At 43.9% G+C, this 16,109-nt stretch overlaps 1 protein-coding gene across 1 annotated transcript in view; it reads left to right on the plus strand.

The window, feature by feature from the left end:
• Window positions 1-16,109, plus strand: part of Fgd6 (FYVE, RhoGEF and PH domain containing 6) — a 119,115-nt gene that overhangs the window by 76,276 nt on the left and 26,730 nt on the right. Inside the window, exons 9-11 of the mRNA XM_052753152.1 lie at window positions 11,057-11,107; window positions 15,375-15,433; window positions 15,514-15,585. Coding sequence (XP_052609112.1) covers window positions 11,057-11,107; window positions 15,375-15,433; window positions 15,514-15,585 — 182 coding nt within the window. The remainder of the gene's footprint in view (window positions 1-11,056; window positions 11,108-15,374; window positions 15,434-15,513; window positions 15,586-16,109) is intronic.

Genomic DNA, 16,109 nt, shown 5'->3' on the forward strand with positions numbered 1-16,109 from the left:
ATTGGGCCACTGGGCTGTCTCCTGAGCCCTCATTGTGCTTACTAGAAAAGTTGAGAGTAGAGAGACCTCAGCTCACACGCCCGGTTGCCTCACATCTCATTCTCCTTTGCTCTAATTGTGGTCTGTTTCTCCCTGTCTGCTGAAGCACGCCCTTCCGGGCTCCATTCACTCATGCGTTAATCCCTCAGCAAGTAGACACCTGGGCCTGGCAGCCAGTGCAGTAATGGCCCTTCCCCGCAGGTTGGCTCTACCGTCCTCTTTGAGGCTCTGTCCAACTGCTCAGACTCCCACTGAGCCCTTCCTCCTAAAATTTGTGTGGATCTTACCACTTCTTATTTTTGTAAGGGTCGCCTTTTTCCTTTGAAGTACTTTATCCATGTAAAAATATGTAAGTAATATAAAAAGCCAAATCCTTTTTCATCTTATGTTATTTGGAAATGACTCAGAGACCTTTTCAGATTTTTTAAAAATCTCTACCTATATTATATATTATATATTATATTAGAATTTTTTCTCAATAAAAGTGGTGTGGTTTTTTTTTGTGAGACATTACATTGGTATTGAAGGAAGTTGAGTCAGGCAGGATCATGGAGGAGAAAGTATATTGAAAAATATAATTTAAAATGCTTCTGAAAATCTTTTCCACTTCCACAGTTAGGGACAAACAACATTCCTTTGAACTTCGATTCATTGTACTTTCTTTGATCTCGTTCAAAATATTTATGTTTCATTAAAGTTGTTTTAGCGATACACTTTATTACTCTTTCCTATAACCTTTGCCTTTGTCTGAGATGACATTAATTCCCTCTAGGTTTTGGAAATTGAAGATTTTCCATGTTGGTAGAAAATGGGATACTAAAAACATCTGTTGTAGAATTCTGAATCTGTGAATGTGATAACCAGTTTAATCTGCAGATTTAAAATAAATTAATAGACTACACTTTAAAAAATATTCTTATTAAAACCACCTGTCTGTATTTTATTTAAAACCAGGGCTAATTGTATACATCAAAAATCATTTTAATTGGGTGTAGCAGCCCACACCTTTAATCACAGCACTTGGGGACACAGGAGGCCATCTTATCTGTATAACCAGTCCCAGGCCAGCCAGGGTTACATAGTAAGACCCTGTCTCAGTACAAAAATAAAAAAAAAAAATTAAAGGTCATTTTGACACCACCTATAGGTCATAACTTGGTTTTAAAAGGATGCTGGTGGTCATATATTAGACTCCAGACAAAGAATTTACTTTCTCATGAACCCAAAGGCTTTGATGGAGGCATTTCTATCCATATGACACGTGGGGAGGAATGCCATCAGATGCCACCACCATCTGGCTGCGGTTCATTTCTAATTGTAGTTTTGAGGATTTTTAGAGATTCTGTTAAAGAAATTATATCTGAAATACTTAAATGCTCTAGAAAGACCTTGGGGACCTAAGAACTAAGCACATTCTGTCTGTCTTTTCCTTTTGTTTGCCTGTTTTTGTGTTGTTTGAGACAGTCTCATGTAGCCTATGCCAGCCTTTAACTTCCTGTGGAGTCAAAGGATGGTCTTGGAACTTCCCCATCCTAGAGCTAGGGTTACAGATGTGCGTCGCCATGCCTGGTTCCTGCAGTACTGCGGAGCAGACTCGGGGCTTTGTGCTTGCTAGGCAAACACTGTAGCACCTGAACTACATCCTCAGACCTCTTCTGGTTTTGTTCTTTTGAGACAAGGTGTCATGTAGCCCCAGGTGACCTGAAATTCACTTATATAGCCAAGATGACCTTGAACACCCCATCTTCTTACAGTCTTCATGCGTCCACCTCCCAAATGCTGAGATTATAGACTGTGCTACCTCGCCTAGCCAAATGTGCTTCTTTAGTACTGAATTAAAGTAGATCTGATGGGAGACCTAGTGATTACCATAGTTAGAGATTGTACTGATAAGAGTATACCATATTTTCATGCCTCAGCTATCATTTGTTATAAAAAATATCTGTGATTTCCATGGTGATAGCCACAAAGATTGTTAATACTTCTGGGGTTTGCTGCCAATACTCATGGTAGAAAGAAACTCTTATTTCCTCTAAAGATTAGTGAAAATGGGACTGGGTGTGATAGCTCACGCCTCTAATCCCAACCCTTGGGAAGCAGACGCAGGCGGATCTTTGTGAGTTTGAGGCCAGCCCGTTCTTCATTGTAAGTTCCAGGACAGCTAGAGCTACACAGAGTATCACCGTTTCATAGAAAGAAAACAGTAAAGGTGCGTGCACAGGGAGTCTGTCTGCCTACGTGCTTGTTTCTGGCCATCCGCGGTGCAGATACCCTGAATTCTACCAGGGGAGATGGCTACAAGGCCAGTCTTTCTTTAATCCTGAGTGCAGATTTGACCCAGATTCCCTGCAAGTAGCCGAATGTCTCCGTTTCGGGGGCTTGTTTTGGCAGAGATTTAGTGAGAACTTGTTGCTAGTTTCTCACAGTTTTCGTCAGACTTGTGGGCTCATCGCAACTGTTCCCATTGGAGAAAACACGGAAATTCAGCTACACGTGAGCTCACTTTGGGGCTTAGATGTGCTTCGTTCTCTTGGCTGTTGCAGAGTCAGCTACACTTGTCTCCCTCAGCCTAAATTTCCTCTGTTGACTGAGTATTAGGGACAACTATGGACAAGGGTTTCTTTACACTTGAGAGTGGGTTAACTGTGCCCAGGCCCTTTCTGTGCACTTGAGAATGTCACCTGATCCACTGGAGTCTTAGAAGACTCAAAATAACGGCTTGAGAGCCTTCCTATGAGTTTGACTCCTTAAGTGAGTTCTCGACATGCCTAGCCAGTCTAAAAGGGTCCTGGGGACAGTTCTACCCATTCTCAGATGTGCCTCCAGATTTCATCCCAGCATGAACTTGGGGTCAGGTTTGCTTCATGAGTCCTGAGAAACTGCCTTTTTTTTTTTTTTTCCAGGACCAAAGTCATCAAAATCTAGGGTAGATAGACAAGGTTTTTTTCATTACTCTGCCCTGCATTAAGGTACTCAATTGAGGTCCAAATCCAGCCTGTGTTCCAATACAGGAACTCCATCACCCAAGAAAGGAGCTTTTCTAATGCACAGATGGTGTTTCTTGCATTCCAAGGCCTGAGTCTGGAGGGAAAAAAAGCCCAGAAAGGCCCCTTTCTAGCTTACACACATGCCACATTTGCAAAAAGACAGGCCTAGACCACACATTTAAGGACTAGAATTGAACTGGTATTTGAAAAACGGAAGAATGAGAGTCCAGGGCCACAGTACCTTTTCATTAGGAATGATGTGAACACTAGTCGATGTCTGAGCCCCAGGTGTCAGGGTTCTTGGCATCTTATGCAAGGATTGAAATGAGTGCCACAGATTTCAAGGTAGCTAGCGAGGGACTTCATTCAAGAGCAAATAGGACGGAGCTGAATACACCTGTCAAGAATGACAGCTGGCCACATATGAGTGAGAAAGGTACCCAAGGGCCCTAGGTCTGCTGTGACTTCTTCTACGGGCTCCAGAGGAAGGGGATATCGATTGCTAAGGTGCATAGCTTGGTTGGTTCCCTACTTTAATCAAAGGTTTCAGTTAAATAACCATTCTTCTGCTGTGCATAGCCCTTCCCATGATGTAGCTGATCCTTTCATGTGTGGCACACCCAGTTATGGTATATAGGGGATTCTAAAAGCTCACTCACAGCCACAGTTTTCCTTAGTGCGTAGTTCCAGCATTAGTTCAGGCTGAGTGTGTCTCTGCCCATATACCCAGTAACCGGGAGTACATCTGAATGGAAACCGGCAGCGGGAGGACTGTTAGGAAGGAGGAACTTGTTCTGTTCTTCAGTGTGGGGTGGACTAGATACGCAGCTTCATGCAGGTCTCTATCTAAGTTGCGAGGCGCACGGTTAGAGAAGTGTGTGCACTTTTCTTCTAATACCGGCACCTGGGAGGTGGTAGCAGGAAGATCAGCGGTTCAAGGTAAACTGAGTCCGAGGCCAGCCTTTTGGGATTGTTTTTCACAATCATAATTTTAAAACGTTTTTCATAGTGATCCCCCCAAAAGTAATTTGAAATATGGCAAAAGACAAATGATCAAGGTAATGATCTGTGTTACTTACAGTTAAAATGATCACACCACTTCTCCAGTTCCGTGAACTGGCAGGAGTGAGATAAGATGCTATAACACCTGCTGTACCCGGCCAACAGATTTAAGACGACCATCAGGCAATAAAACAGAGGAGGAAATCCTATGTGGTGCTGAGACATAGCGAGCATTTATAAAGCCAGAAGGAAATCATTCAAAACTGTACTCCTGCTCATAGTGGTAGCACATACCTGCAACCCCAGCACTCAGGAAGCTGAGGCAGGGGAATGGAAAGCTGGAGGCCAGCCTGTGCTACATAGCAAGACACTGTCCTTTTGAAAAGCCAAAATCAAGCTGGGTGGCTGTGGTGGTTTGAAAGAAAATGGCTCCCATAGGGACTGTCACTGTGGGGAGTGGGCTTTGAGGTCTCCTGTGCTCAGGCTACACCCAGTGACACAGTTTACTTCACGTAGAAATCTCAGCTCCTTCTCCAGCACCATGTCTGCCTGCATGCCTCCATGCTCCTGCCATGATGACAGTGGACTACAACTCTAAAACTGTAAGCCACCCAATTAAATATTTCCCTTTGTAAGAGTTGCTGTGGTCGTGGTGTCTCTTCACAGCAATAGAAACCCTAACTAAGACAGTGCTATAATCATGGTACTTAGGAGATAGAGATAATATCTAGAGTTCAAGGTCAGTTTGGGCCGTATGAGAACCTGTTTCAAAAAAATGTATACATTCTTTTAGATGTTCATGGTTTAAATTTTCTTCATTATTGTTTAACTTACCAAATTTCTCATAATTGCATTTTATAATTAATGTAGGTTTCACAATATTTAAAGGTTTCATTTTTTGTTTGTTTATTTTTTCAGTCTAATTTAACTGCTCCCTGCTCCAGACTGGGTCTTGCTAATTTCCCTCAATCTTGTAATCCTCCTGCCTCAGTCTCCTGCGTAGCTGGGATTGCTGGCATCTATCCCCATATCTAGGCAGCCTTTTACATACCCAAAAGTGCTCTAGGGACCGGTGACCCCCAGTGGTGGAATGCTTGTTTAACCTGTGTGAGGCCTGGGCTTGATCTCTTAACAACGTAAAAATGAATGGATCAAATAAAAAGTAAATCAAAGTGCACTGAAAAAAAGTTGCAAGATTGTCCCCTGGCTAGACATTTCTAAACCAGGGGAGTACATTTTTTTTTTTAACACAATGAATTCTGATTACAGTTTCCCCTCTCTGATCTTCTCCCAGATCCTCTCCACCTATCCAACTCTATGCCTTCTTTCTCTGTTTAGAAAATGAACAGGCAAATAAAATCAAACCAGAATAAAACAAAACAAAAAAGAAAGAAAGAAAAACTTGGAATATACACACACACATAAAACAAAAACTCAGAAACCATAATATATAAGCAAAAGACCTATAAGGTTAAAAAGAAAAGAAAAGTCTAAATAAAGCATTATGAGACCAAAAAAAAAAAAAAGGTCTCCAAAAGTGTCATTGAGTTTGTTTTGTGTTGGCCATGTACTGCTGGCCGTGGGGACTTCCATTAAGTGTGGGTTGTATTTTTTCCCTTTGTGAAATTATCAGTTGATAACTGTGGTTATCAGTTGGAGATAGCCTCTGGGTTAGGGATGAGGGCTTGTGTCCACTTCCCCTCTCAGCCTGGGACCCCATCAGGGCCAGACCTTTGCAGACCCTTGGCATGCTGCTACAGCCTCTGAGTTCATTTCTGCATCCATCCTGTTGTGTCTGGAAGGTCTTGTTTCCTTGGTGTCCTCCATCCCTTCTTACAATCTTTCCTCCTCTTCAGCAGAGTTCCCTGAGCCCTAAGGGGAGGAATTTGATGAAGACACCCCAATTAGCAGTTTGTTTTCTTTTTGGTGTTTTTTTCCGAGGCAGGGCTTCTGTGTGTGTAGTCCTGGCTATCCTGAACTCACTCTGTAGACCAGGCTGGCCTGGAACCTAGAGATCCACCTGCCTCTGCCTCCCAAATGCTGGGATTAAAGGCATGTGCCACAACCGCCTGGCTTGAAGATACCTCATTTAGGATCAAGTATTCTGAAGGTCTCCACCTCTCTTCTCCTCCCCATCTCCCTCTCTGCACACGGTCCACTTATGGGTATTAGTGTTAGTTCCCATCTCCTTCAGGAGGAAGCTAATCTGATGATGGCTAAGCAAGATGCTAATCTATCCATATAACAGAGTGTCATTAGGAGGCATTTTATTGCTAAGTTCCTTTAGCAGTATTTGGTTTTCTAGGGAAGTAAGAGTTTAACCTCTGATTTCTTGGAAAGCACCCTATAAGTCTCTCTCCAAGCTGCCTTGAAGAAATCCGTCTTGTAACTTGACATGCAGACCTTCGTTTTGGTATTTTCAAATGATAGGCTCTTTGGAGAGTCAGGGTAATTTTAGGTTGCTTCTTTCAGACTGTGAGGCTATGTAAAATAGGCTTATTGCATAAATAGCCTTTCTTGGGACCTTGTAGTTCTGCTGGTCTTGCTAAACTCACTACGAATTTATAGAGGAAGGAAGAAACCTGAACAAACGCGGTAAGCCTTCTCCTCCAGCTTGGAACACTCTACTCTGGAATGAGACTCCTCCAAAGTTCATTTCCTGTGCTCTGCCACCAACTGCTTCAGCACACAGTCTAGGACTCTGGCCATCTGAAGGCAGAAAGTTCTAGACTTCCACTAATGACTGAAATTTAGTGACGATTGACCTTTAAGTGGTTTCTTTAGAAGTTGGTTGTTGGTTGGTTGTGATCAGGAGTGGTCAGGCTTGCTGGAAGCTCTGGTGTAGACAATGTAGGCCTTCCAGAAGATGTAGTGTTAACTCCTCTCGTCTTGGGCCTTACGTGAGTAGAAAAGGAACTCTCCTTACACATCTCTAATGTTGTACATGGTGCGTTTCCCTTTGGTTTGCCTTACTCATGTTAAGAGACAGGATGCTCAGGAGTTAATTAATCAATGGTGCCACCTGGTGGTCCAAGAGTACATTTTATGTTGTCCATATACCAGTAATTCTCTCTCCCTCTCCCCCAGCCCCTCTCTGTCTCCAAGATCTCCATCTCCCAATCCTCCTGCCTCCACCTCCCAAGTGCTGAGGTCATAGGCAGGCACCACCACTCCTGTTTTCTTTTTTCTTTCCTAGTTTTGATTTTTTAAAAACAATAGTCTCATTGGGTTTTGAGAAAGTGTGTGTGTGTGTGTGTGTGTGTGTGTGTGTGTGTGTGTGTGTGTGTGTGTGTTTAAACAACTCGACTTAATTTGTCTAGGCAGGGGCAGGAAATTCATGATGTTATAAATCTAACCTGGCAGTTGAAATGATCCTGCCCCCATGATTCCTGGGAACGTTTCTGCAGGGCCAGGTCTTAAGTGGGAGGTGGTAACATAGCCATGAGTGTGCAGGTTGTCTGTCTGGTCTCCTTCCCTGGTTGCACCCTGACTTCAGCCAGTCATGGCAGCGGTGGTTTTGGTGCTGCCTGACTCACAGTGACCAGTCATCGTCCTCATGCTGCCGCCAAGGTCCTGACTGACTCGTAACTGTTGATGGGGATCACGGACAGACGGACGGACGGATTAGCTGCAAAGTCGAATTGTAGAGACCATTGTCACTTTTTTAAAATCGGCAGAAGGCTGACTTATCTGCATCCATTTCTTGATTAATAGCTTGTTGTAGCAGGGCTGGAGAGATGACTCAGTGGTTAAGAGCATTGGCTGCTCTTCCAGAGGACCTGGGTTCACTTCCCTGCACCCACATGGCAGCTCACACCTGTCTGTAACTCCAGTTCCAGGAGATCTGACACCCTCACGCAGACATACATGCAGGCAAAACACCAATGCACATAAAATAAATAACTTAAAAGGATAGCTTGCTGTAACAGCATCTGTAGTTTATTTTCTGTGTAGTACCTATACTGGGCCCCTGTTCCTAAAAGCTCAGGCTAGCAGGCCAGCGGCCTACTTTGAACACTAGACCAAACCTAAACCAACCAACCCAACAAACAAACGCAACTTAGACGCTTGTCAGGCTCTGGAAAGTGACTCTGAGGTCAGGATATCCTAATGGGTGTGTCTTCCAGGAAGCTTTCTTGGGATAAAGAAATGATTGCATGTGGAGAGATGTCCTTCCGTATAGAGGAACAAAAACTGAAAGAGAGGAACCTGCCCCGAGCCTGACATTGAAGTCACTCTGCTTCCCCATCTAGACTCTTCGGCTAATGACAAGCTTTGGGCCAAGCACTTGGACCTTAGGAACAGCTATTAAAAGGGGAAGTTTGGGCTGGCAGGATGACTCGGGCGCAGAGGTGCTTACTGCCGTCCTTCTGACCTGAGTTCAATCCCCAAACCCCCATGGGAGAAGGAGAGAAGCAGCCCTTACAGTTTGCCCTCTGACCTACACATGCACATTGTGGCCTGCCTGTGCCTCACACAAATACACATATAATAAAGAAAGAAATGTTAAAAAAAAATCAAGAAGGATAAGTTTGTCATAACGCCAACACTTGTTTTGTTTTGTTTTTGAGACCCCGTCTCTGTACTGGAGGCTAGCCTTGAACTCATCAGCTTCCCACGTGCTGGAATTACAGGCATGAACTATTTACTATACAGGCCTCAATACTAGCACTTTTAGCCATAGGCTTGTTAAACACAGACTCATCAAACATGGCTTACATATGGAGTGTATCTTGAATAGCGTCAAGGTAAGAATAGCTTGTTTTTTTTTTTTTTTTGAGACAGAGCCTCCATCTGTTGCCCAGGCTAGCCTGAAAGTCACCATGTAGTCTAGGCTAGCCTTAGACTCTGGGCGATCCTTTTGCTTCAGGCTCCGAAGAGCTAGGGTTATGGGCATGAGCCACCGCACCTAGCTTAATAAGCATTTTTTTCTAATGTGTGAGAGGAGGCTAAGCATAGTGTATAAGCAATATACTTCGGTGATATTATGGTTTTTTTCATATTTCATCAGAGGCATGCCTTCCTACGGGTCTAAATTTATAGTGACCTTCCCTGGCGAAATGGAAGCTTTGCCATGCCTGAGGGAAGCTTACTGCGGTCATATACAACACCTTGTCAGGTCTACTCCATGCTGGATATTTATAATGCACATGTCCAGACTCCATGGGCTCTTGGGTCATTATCCCAGAGACAGAGACTTTTGAAGTTTGAGTGCTTTATCTGTCATTGTTTGGGAAAACCAGTGCTGACATCCCACATTTCCATATTCGTTTGTGAGCACGACTTGTGAATCTCTAGGCTGGAATGATACCTTTTCACATCACGGAACTGATACCGTTTGGGTCTGGTGCACTCAGCTTCCCAGCATGCTTCGTCTTCCCCCTTTCTGCACTTGTGCTGATGCGCTGGGCTTTAGAACTGTCCGACTTCAACCTTTGTTTAGAGAACTTGCTGGGTGTTAGTGGGTGGTGGGATAGGAGAGAAGGCATAAAGTGAATAACTGCCATGTCATGTCCTGTTCAAGGGAGAAAACAGTGCTTCCAGATGGAAAGTTTTGTAGGGGGAGGGGGACCTGAGAAGAGCCTTGGGAACTGCCAGTTGAAGACCAGGGATGTAGTTCAGTGATAGACCATCCTCTAAGCATGTCCACGGCCCTGGGTTCCATCCCCAGCACCACACATAGACAACCACGGAGAAGATGAGTCAGATTCTACTTGCAGAGACAGAAGAAGGGATTCACAAGAAGAGAGAAGTTAGGGACAGAAATCATGGAGCCAGGAAAGACATGGGAAGAAGGACAAGGGGCCTGGGTTACATACTAGCAAGCAAGTGAGAAAAGTAAGTCACGGACCGTACAGTGGGCGATGGTAAGTTCTAAAGAAAGAAACTGGATGGATATCAAGGACATCCAGCGTTTCTCAGCAGAGAAGTAAGTGTTGTCTGAAGTCCAGTGACATATGTTGGTATTAAAGATTCATTAAATAGGATCTCCTCATATTGTAAGGCACAGCGCACCGTGTTGTTTATTTACAGACCATCTTTATCTAGCCTAGCGTTTCTCGACCTCAGCCACTTCGACGATTGGGTTATCTGCTGTGAGGCTGTATCAAGGATGTTTAACTGCATCCCTAACCTCCAGCCACCAGTTGCCGCCCCTTCCTCCCTGCTGAGACAGTGGAAAGGGCCTCCAGACATTGCCAGATGTCCTCTGGGGCAGATGTATCTGCAGTAGAACACACGGGGAGTTACTTTGGTGTCCTGAGTATTGGTAGATTCCTAGATTGAAAAATTTGTCTTGGGGGCCTTCAATGTGTTAATGTCTTGAGGTTTTGTACTAGGGCCTTAGATTAAGGTATTTCATGTATGATGGGTAAACATACTAAGTAAACATGAGGAAACCTGGATTACATTTTTGGCTCGGGGACAAAAAAGTTGTGTGACTCAGGTGAGATGGTTTACTTCGTCATATGATACTACACCTTCTCTTTTTCTTTTCATGTTTCTTGATTGTTTTGTTTGGCAACTGTTCACTGTGTAGCGCAGACTGTGTTGGCCTCAAACATTAGATCCTCCTGCCTTTTGCCTCTGGTCAGGGGTGAGGTTATAGGTGTATGCTCCAAGCCCTGCTGATTTCTTATCTTACCTCTTAGAGCAGTGGTTCTCAATCTGTGGGTCTTAACGCCTTTGGAGATTAAAGGACTTTTTCACAGGAGTTGCCTAAGACTATTGGAGAGCACAGATATATACATTATGATTTCTAACAGTAGCAAAATGACAGTAAGTTAGCAATGAAATCATTTTATGGTTGGGATCACCTCAATGTAAGGAACTGTATTAAAGGGTCACAGCATTAGGAAGGTTGAGAACCACTGCCTTACAGTCTGTAGTTCTGGTTCTATATGCCTGATCTCAGGGTATTGAACTTTCACAGTTGAGCTAAAAATAAAACTGAAGTATTAAATTAAAAAGGTGAGTTGGGGTTTGTCCGAGTGGCATTGTTCTAAATACTGTGCTTCGTTCTTTTCTAGACTATTTAAAGAACCTCCTAGAAGACTCTGCAGATCACAGGAACACCCAAGGTACTAACCTTTGCAGCCGTCTGTGGTACAAAAGCTTTAGTATTGTGCGCGCTTGGGCCTGGGAAGGAAAAACGTACTGAGAACAAAACCCTTGTGTGAAACTCCTTTGGAAAAGTTCCCTCGGGCTGGAACTAGGGGAAATGGCAGAGGGCTGCTGGAGGCAGTGATGGCCGTCCCTGGAGACCCCCAGGCTGGCCTCGAGGAGCGTGGGGTCCATCTGGCCTGGCCAGGAAGTCCCTTCCCTGTGTATTCTGTCACTCAGTTGCAGAGGGTTCCATCTGTAGAGGTCCATTTCTCCATCTTTCATCTCCAACCAGAGACTGAACCAGATGATCTGTGAAGTCATTTTAAGCTGGAAAATCATTTCCACGAAGTGACTAAACTATAAGTCAAGGATGAAGTTTCAGCCAGGCGTGGTGACACACACATGTAACCCCAGTACTTGGGAAGCTAGGAAAGGATTGCCGAGAGTCTGCGGCTAGCCTGGGCTACAGACTGACACCCTGACCACAGACAAACAAAGCGACCCGTAAAAGGATAAAATCTAAAGTAGCCTGTTATTTTGAGAACATTTGTGGCTAGTGACTTAATACCTTTCCATCCCCCGTAAACCTCAGCACCCCACCCCCACCCCCACATTTTGGAGCCAAGATTTAATAATGTACTACAAGCTGACCTCAAACACAAGTCTTCCCAGGTTTGAGGATTACAGGTGTGTGCCTCCATAGCTGGCCTTTTTAGTCAGGAAAATAGCCTCCACAGCACACGGAAGTCTAGTCTCTGTCCTTTTCTCCCTGCCTCTCCATCTCAGATTAACTCCGGTCAAAGTGTCTATTTATCATCACACAACCACTTCCAGGGGTTATCAGAAATTCGTTAAACAAGTCCAAGTCCACTCCATTCATTTATGACTGTTGATCATATTCTTATACATTCTGTATATCTTCAGATTTCAAACTTGAGTGAGCATGGGGGCTAGAGCATATATGGCTCAGTGGTTAAGGGCACGTATTCTTGCAGAGGACCTGGGTTCAGTTCCCAGCACCCACACACTGGCTCACCGCCATTCATAACTCCAGTTCCAGGGGATCTGGTGTCCTTACCTGACCTCTGCAGGCATCAGACATGCACATGGTGCACATACATGCAGACAAAACATTCATACACATAAAATAAAATAAAGTTTTAGAAATTGAGCTTGTTTCAAACCCATTTTTAGAGATTCATAATCATTGTCTCATCATCAATTTTTAAAACAAGGTTTAATTAATAGTAGCATCGGTTGGCTTAAAAGTTGCTATATAGCCAAAGATGACTTTGAATTTCTATTCTTCCCACCTCTCTGCCCTAAGTGCTGTGGTTACAGATACTTGCCACCACGTCTTGCTGTTTTGTTTTGTGGCAGAGTGGCCTTGAACTCATGATCCTCTTGCTCAGCCTCTTTCGGATGCTGGGATCATAAGCCTGTGCCTTTACTCCCCGCTCAGTTTCTTTGACGTAATTGTTATTTGTGATGCTATAAATTCAATTCAGGGCTCATGCTAAGCAAATGCTCTACCACTGAACCACATCCACAGCGTAGAGTTAGAATTTTAAAATCATTTTATTTTAAAAGAAAAGTTTGAGGTTCCCCAAACAATGTTTTATGTCTTCAGTAAAAACGTAGTACAGTTGATGAAGAAGTTTAAAATCTCCATCAAATAAATAATAAAAGTGATAGCTTTAGAGTGAAGATGCCCTAAGCTATACATAGTCATTTGGAAAGAGGAAAATATGATAGTTGTAGAGGCAGAGAAGATTGGCTTAGGAAAAAGTAGGACTGTAGATGAGTTGGAGTAGGCAGGAGGAAGAGGAGGCATTACCGTCCAGAGTCTGTCTCATGAAGAGAAAAAAAGTTAGACCTGAGGTTGTAGGTCAGCAGTCTACAACATACAACACATGCTGAGCACACACAAGGCTTGGGTTTGTTCCCCAGGACACCCTCTCACACCAATATTATAGTGATCTTGGCAAACAGAGCCCCAAGAGACTACTCTCCATGTCCCAGGACTTCTGCCTTCAAGGAAATTAGTCACTGATTCTGGAGATGAAGCAAGTAAAGAGTTTGAGATGAAGGATCTTGATTCATGGAGATTACCCACCTTCAAAAAAGCACAGAGTAAATAAGCAGTGGCCAGTGGGATGCAGTGTGGTCAGAAGCAGAGCAGTAAGCGGTGTGGCCAGCAGCTGTGGGTAGACTGTACCAGCAGGGAAGGAAGATAACACAAATTCACCCTTCTACTCTACTAACCTAAACAAAGATGCTTACCCGCACATATGACAGGGACATTTTGAGACAAACAGTAAAGATGTTGAAGGAGACACCACACTCTCCCAGAGATAGAGAGCCAAACTAAAGGGTAGAGTCATTAGCATCTCTTAAGGAGATGACACCCAGAGAGTAGAATTGTAGAGCTTGAGACCAGATGACCAAGTAGCAGCATCTTGACCATTTATCCACTTGGTCCTAAGGTTCTCAACCCTGTTCACTGTGAACTGCAGCAAGCCAGAGAGAACCATCAGTGTGTGCTGTGAGGATAGTGTCAGGTGCATAAGTTCTGGCATATGGTAGGTGTAGCTGAAGTTTTCTCTGGTCCTGCCCAGCCCCACGGACCCCACAGCTGCTTATAAAATAATCACTCAGAAGCTTATATTAATTAAAACTGCTCAGCCATTAGCTCAGGCCTGCCACTGACTAGCTCTTACATTTAAACTCAGCCCATTTCTGTTAATCTATATGTTGCCACATGTTCCGTGGCTTTACCTGTGTGCCGTTACATGCTGCTCCCTGAACAGTGGGCTGGACTCAGCCTTCCTGTTCCCAGAATTCTCCTTGTCTGTTTATCCCACCTATACTTCCTGTCTGGATACTGGCCAATCAGCATTTTGTTTATCAACCAATCAGAGCAACACATTCACAGCATACAGAACATCCCACAGTGGATAGGGATTGCCATATAAGTAAACCCTACTTTCCTTTATAACAGTGATAAGGTTGGGAGTGTGGCTCAATAGTAGAGCCCTAGCCTAGCTTGAATGAAACCTCAAGTTCTGTCTCCAGAATATCTTACACACACACACACACACACACACACACACACACACACACACACACACACACACACGGTTTTTTTGTTTTTTTTTTTTTAATTTATTTATTATGTTGTATACAGTGTTCTGTCTGCATGTATGTCTGCCGGTCAGAAGAGGGCACCACATCTCATTACAGATGGTTGTGAGCCACCATGTGGTTGCTGGGAATTGAACTCAGGACCTCTGGAAGAACAGTCAGTGCTCTTAACCGCTGAACCATCTCTCCAGCCCTCACACACAGTTTTTAAGTAGTAATATTGAAGAGAACCCATGTTTAAGGAATACAGACACCTCCAGGATTGGTGCTAGGTAGAGTACCCAGAGCCAGGCATGATAACACAGAAACATAATCCCAGCATTCAAGAAGCAGAATCAAGATCAAGAATTTAGGGGACGGTGGTGGCACACGTCTTTAATCCCAGCACACGGAAGGCAGAGGCAGGTAGATCTCTGAGTTTGAGGCCAGCATGATCTACAGAGTGAGTTCCAAAACAGCCAGGGCTACACAGAGAAACTCTGTCTGTTGTTTAAATCTTTGCATGCAAAGTATATGTTTTATTATTGAGCTATACTTCCAGCCTCTGACTCTCAAATAATTATTTCTCACAACTCCTGCTTGCTTTATCAGAATCATTTTTCCCAAGACAGTTTATGGTAGGAAAGACCTTCGCTACTAGGTAAAGTCCTGTTCTTGCCCCTGTAAACTTCAGCAGAGTAATTCCATCTCAGCAAGCCCCGTGACACGGAATCTGTGGCTCCTTAGGGTTGTTCCTTGTTTGTTTTGTTTTAGCCTGTTTTCCCCTCACTGAATCTTTTTCCTCCCTTTGGTTTTTCGAGACAGGGTTTCTCTGTGTAGCTTTGTGCCTTTCCTGGATCTCGCTCTGTAGACCAGGCTGGCCTTGAACTCACAGAGATCCCCCAGGCTCTACCTCCCGAGTGCTGGGATTAAAGGCGCGCACCACTGCTGCCTGGCTCCCTCACTGAATCTTAATGTCTATAGTTCTGGTTACTCACAGGCAGCCAGGGCGTTAGTTGCTGTGTAGTAGGTCTTTTGTCAACTGGAGCTGCTTAATGCTGGGATCTGTTTGCTTCCTTAGTAATGACCAAACACCCTTTCTATTCCTGCATATTTTAGATGCCCTAGCTGTTGTCATAGAGGTAGCCAACCATGCCAACGACACCATGAAGCAAGGGGTAAGTCTGGAAGTCAAGGGCTGGTATACTGTGGAACCTGGAAGCACAGCCATCACATGTGTTACATTGCCTCTCTGCAGGACAACTTTCAGAAGCTTATGCAAATTCAATACAGCTTAAGCGGACACCATGAAATTGTGCAGCCTGGGCGGGTAAGTGTTTTAGAATACCTCCCACAGTTTAATACAGTGTATTTAGGCACTGTCTGTAGCTACTTTTATTTTAGTTTTGAAAACGAGTTGTGTTACTCTTCACTGACCTAATATGCATCGTTCTATCCATTCAAAACACTGTGTTATAAGTCACAGTGACAAGCAATCCAATTCAATTAGGAGAGAGGCAGAGGAGCCCGTGGAGTTCCAATAAAGTGATTTAATGGGATCATTTGATTTTGTAGTACCAACTGAACTCACACAGCTTTGAAGGCGTGTCATTTAAAATCTATCGAGAGGCCGAGAAGGGAAAGAGATTGTTTGGATGCTCCTCATAGAGCACAGAAGTGGTCTAAGAAATGAATTCAGGAAGTTGCCACATGTAATTGTCAGGTCATTGGATGTGCCTCAAGGTCAAGTACACACAGGCAATTATGTGTCAGTCCACAGAGTACCCCGGGGGCCAATCCAGGATTTATGAAACTGATTGTTATGTATGATTGCTTTTAAAATTTATTTATAAT

The sequence above is a fragment of the Peromyscus californicus genome, unplaced genomic scaffold, assembly GCF_007827085.1.
Source record: "Peromyscus californicus insignis strain IS unplaced genomic scaffold, ASM782708v3 Scaffold_24__1_contigs__length_46423439, whole genome shotgun sequence".
Classification (NCBI taxonomy): domain Eukaryota; kingdom Metazoa; phylum Chordata; class Mammalia; order Rodentia; family Cricetidae; genus Peromyscus; species Peromyscus californicus.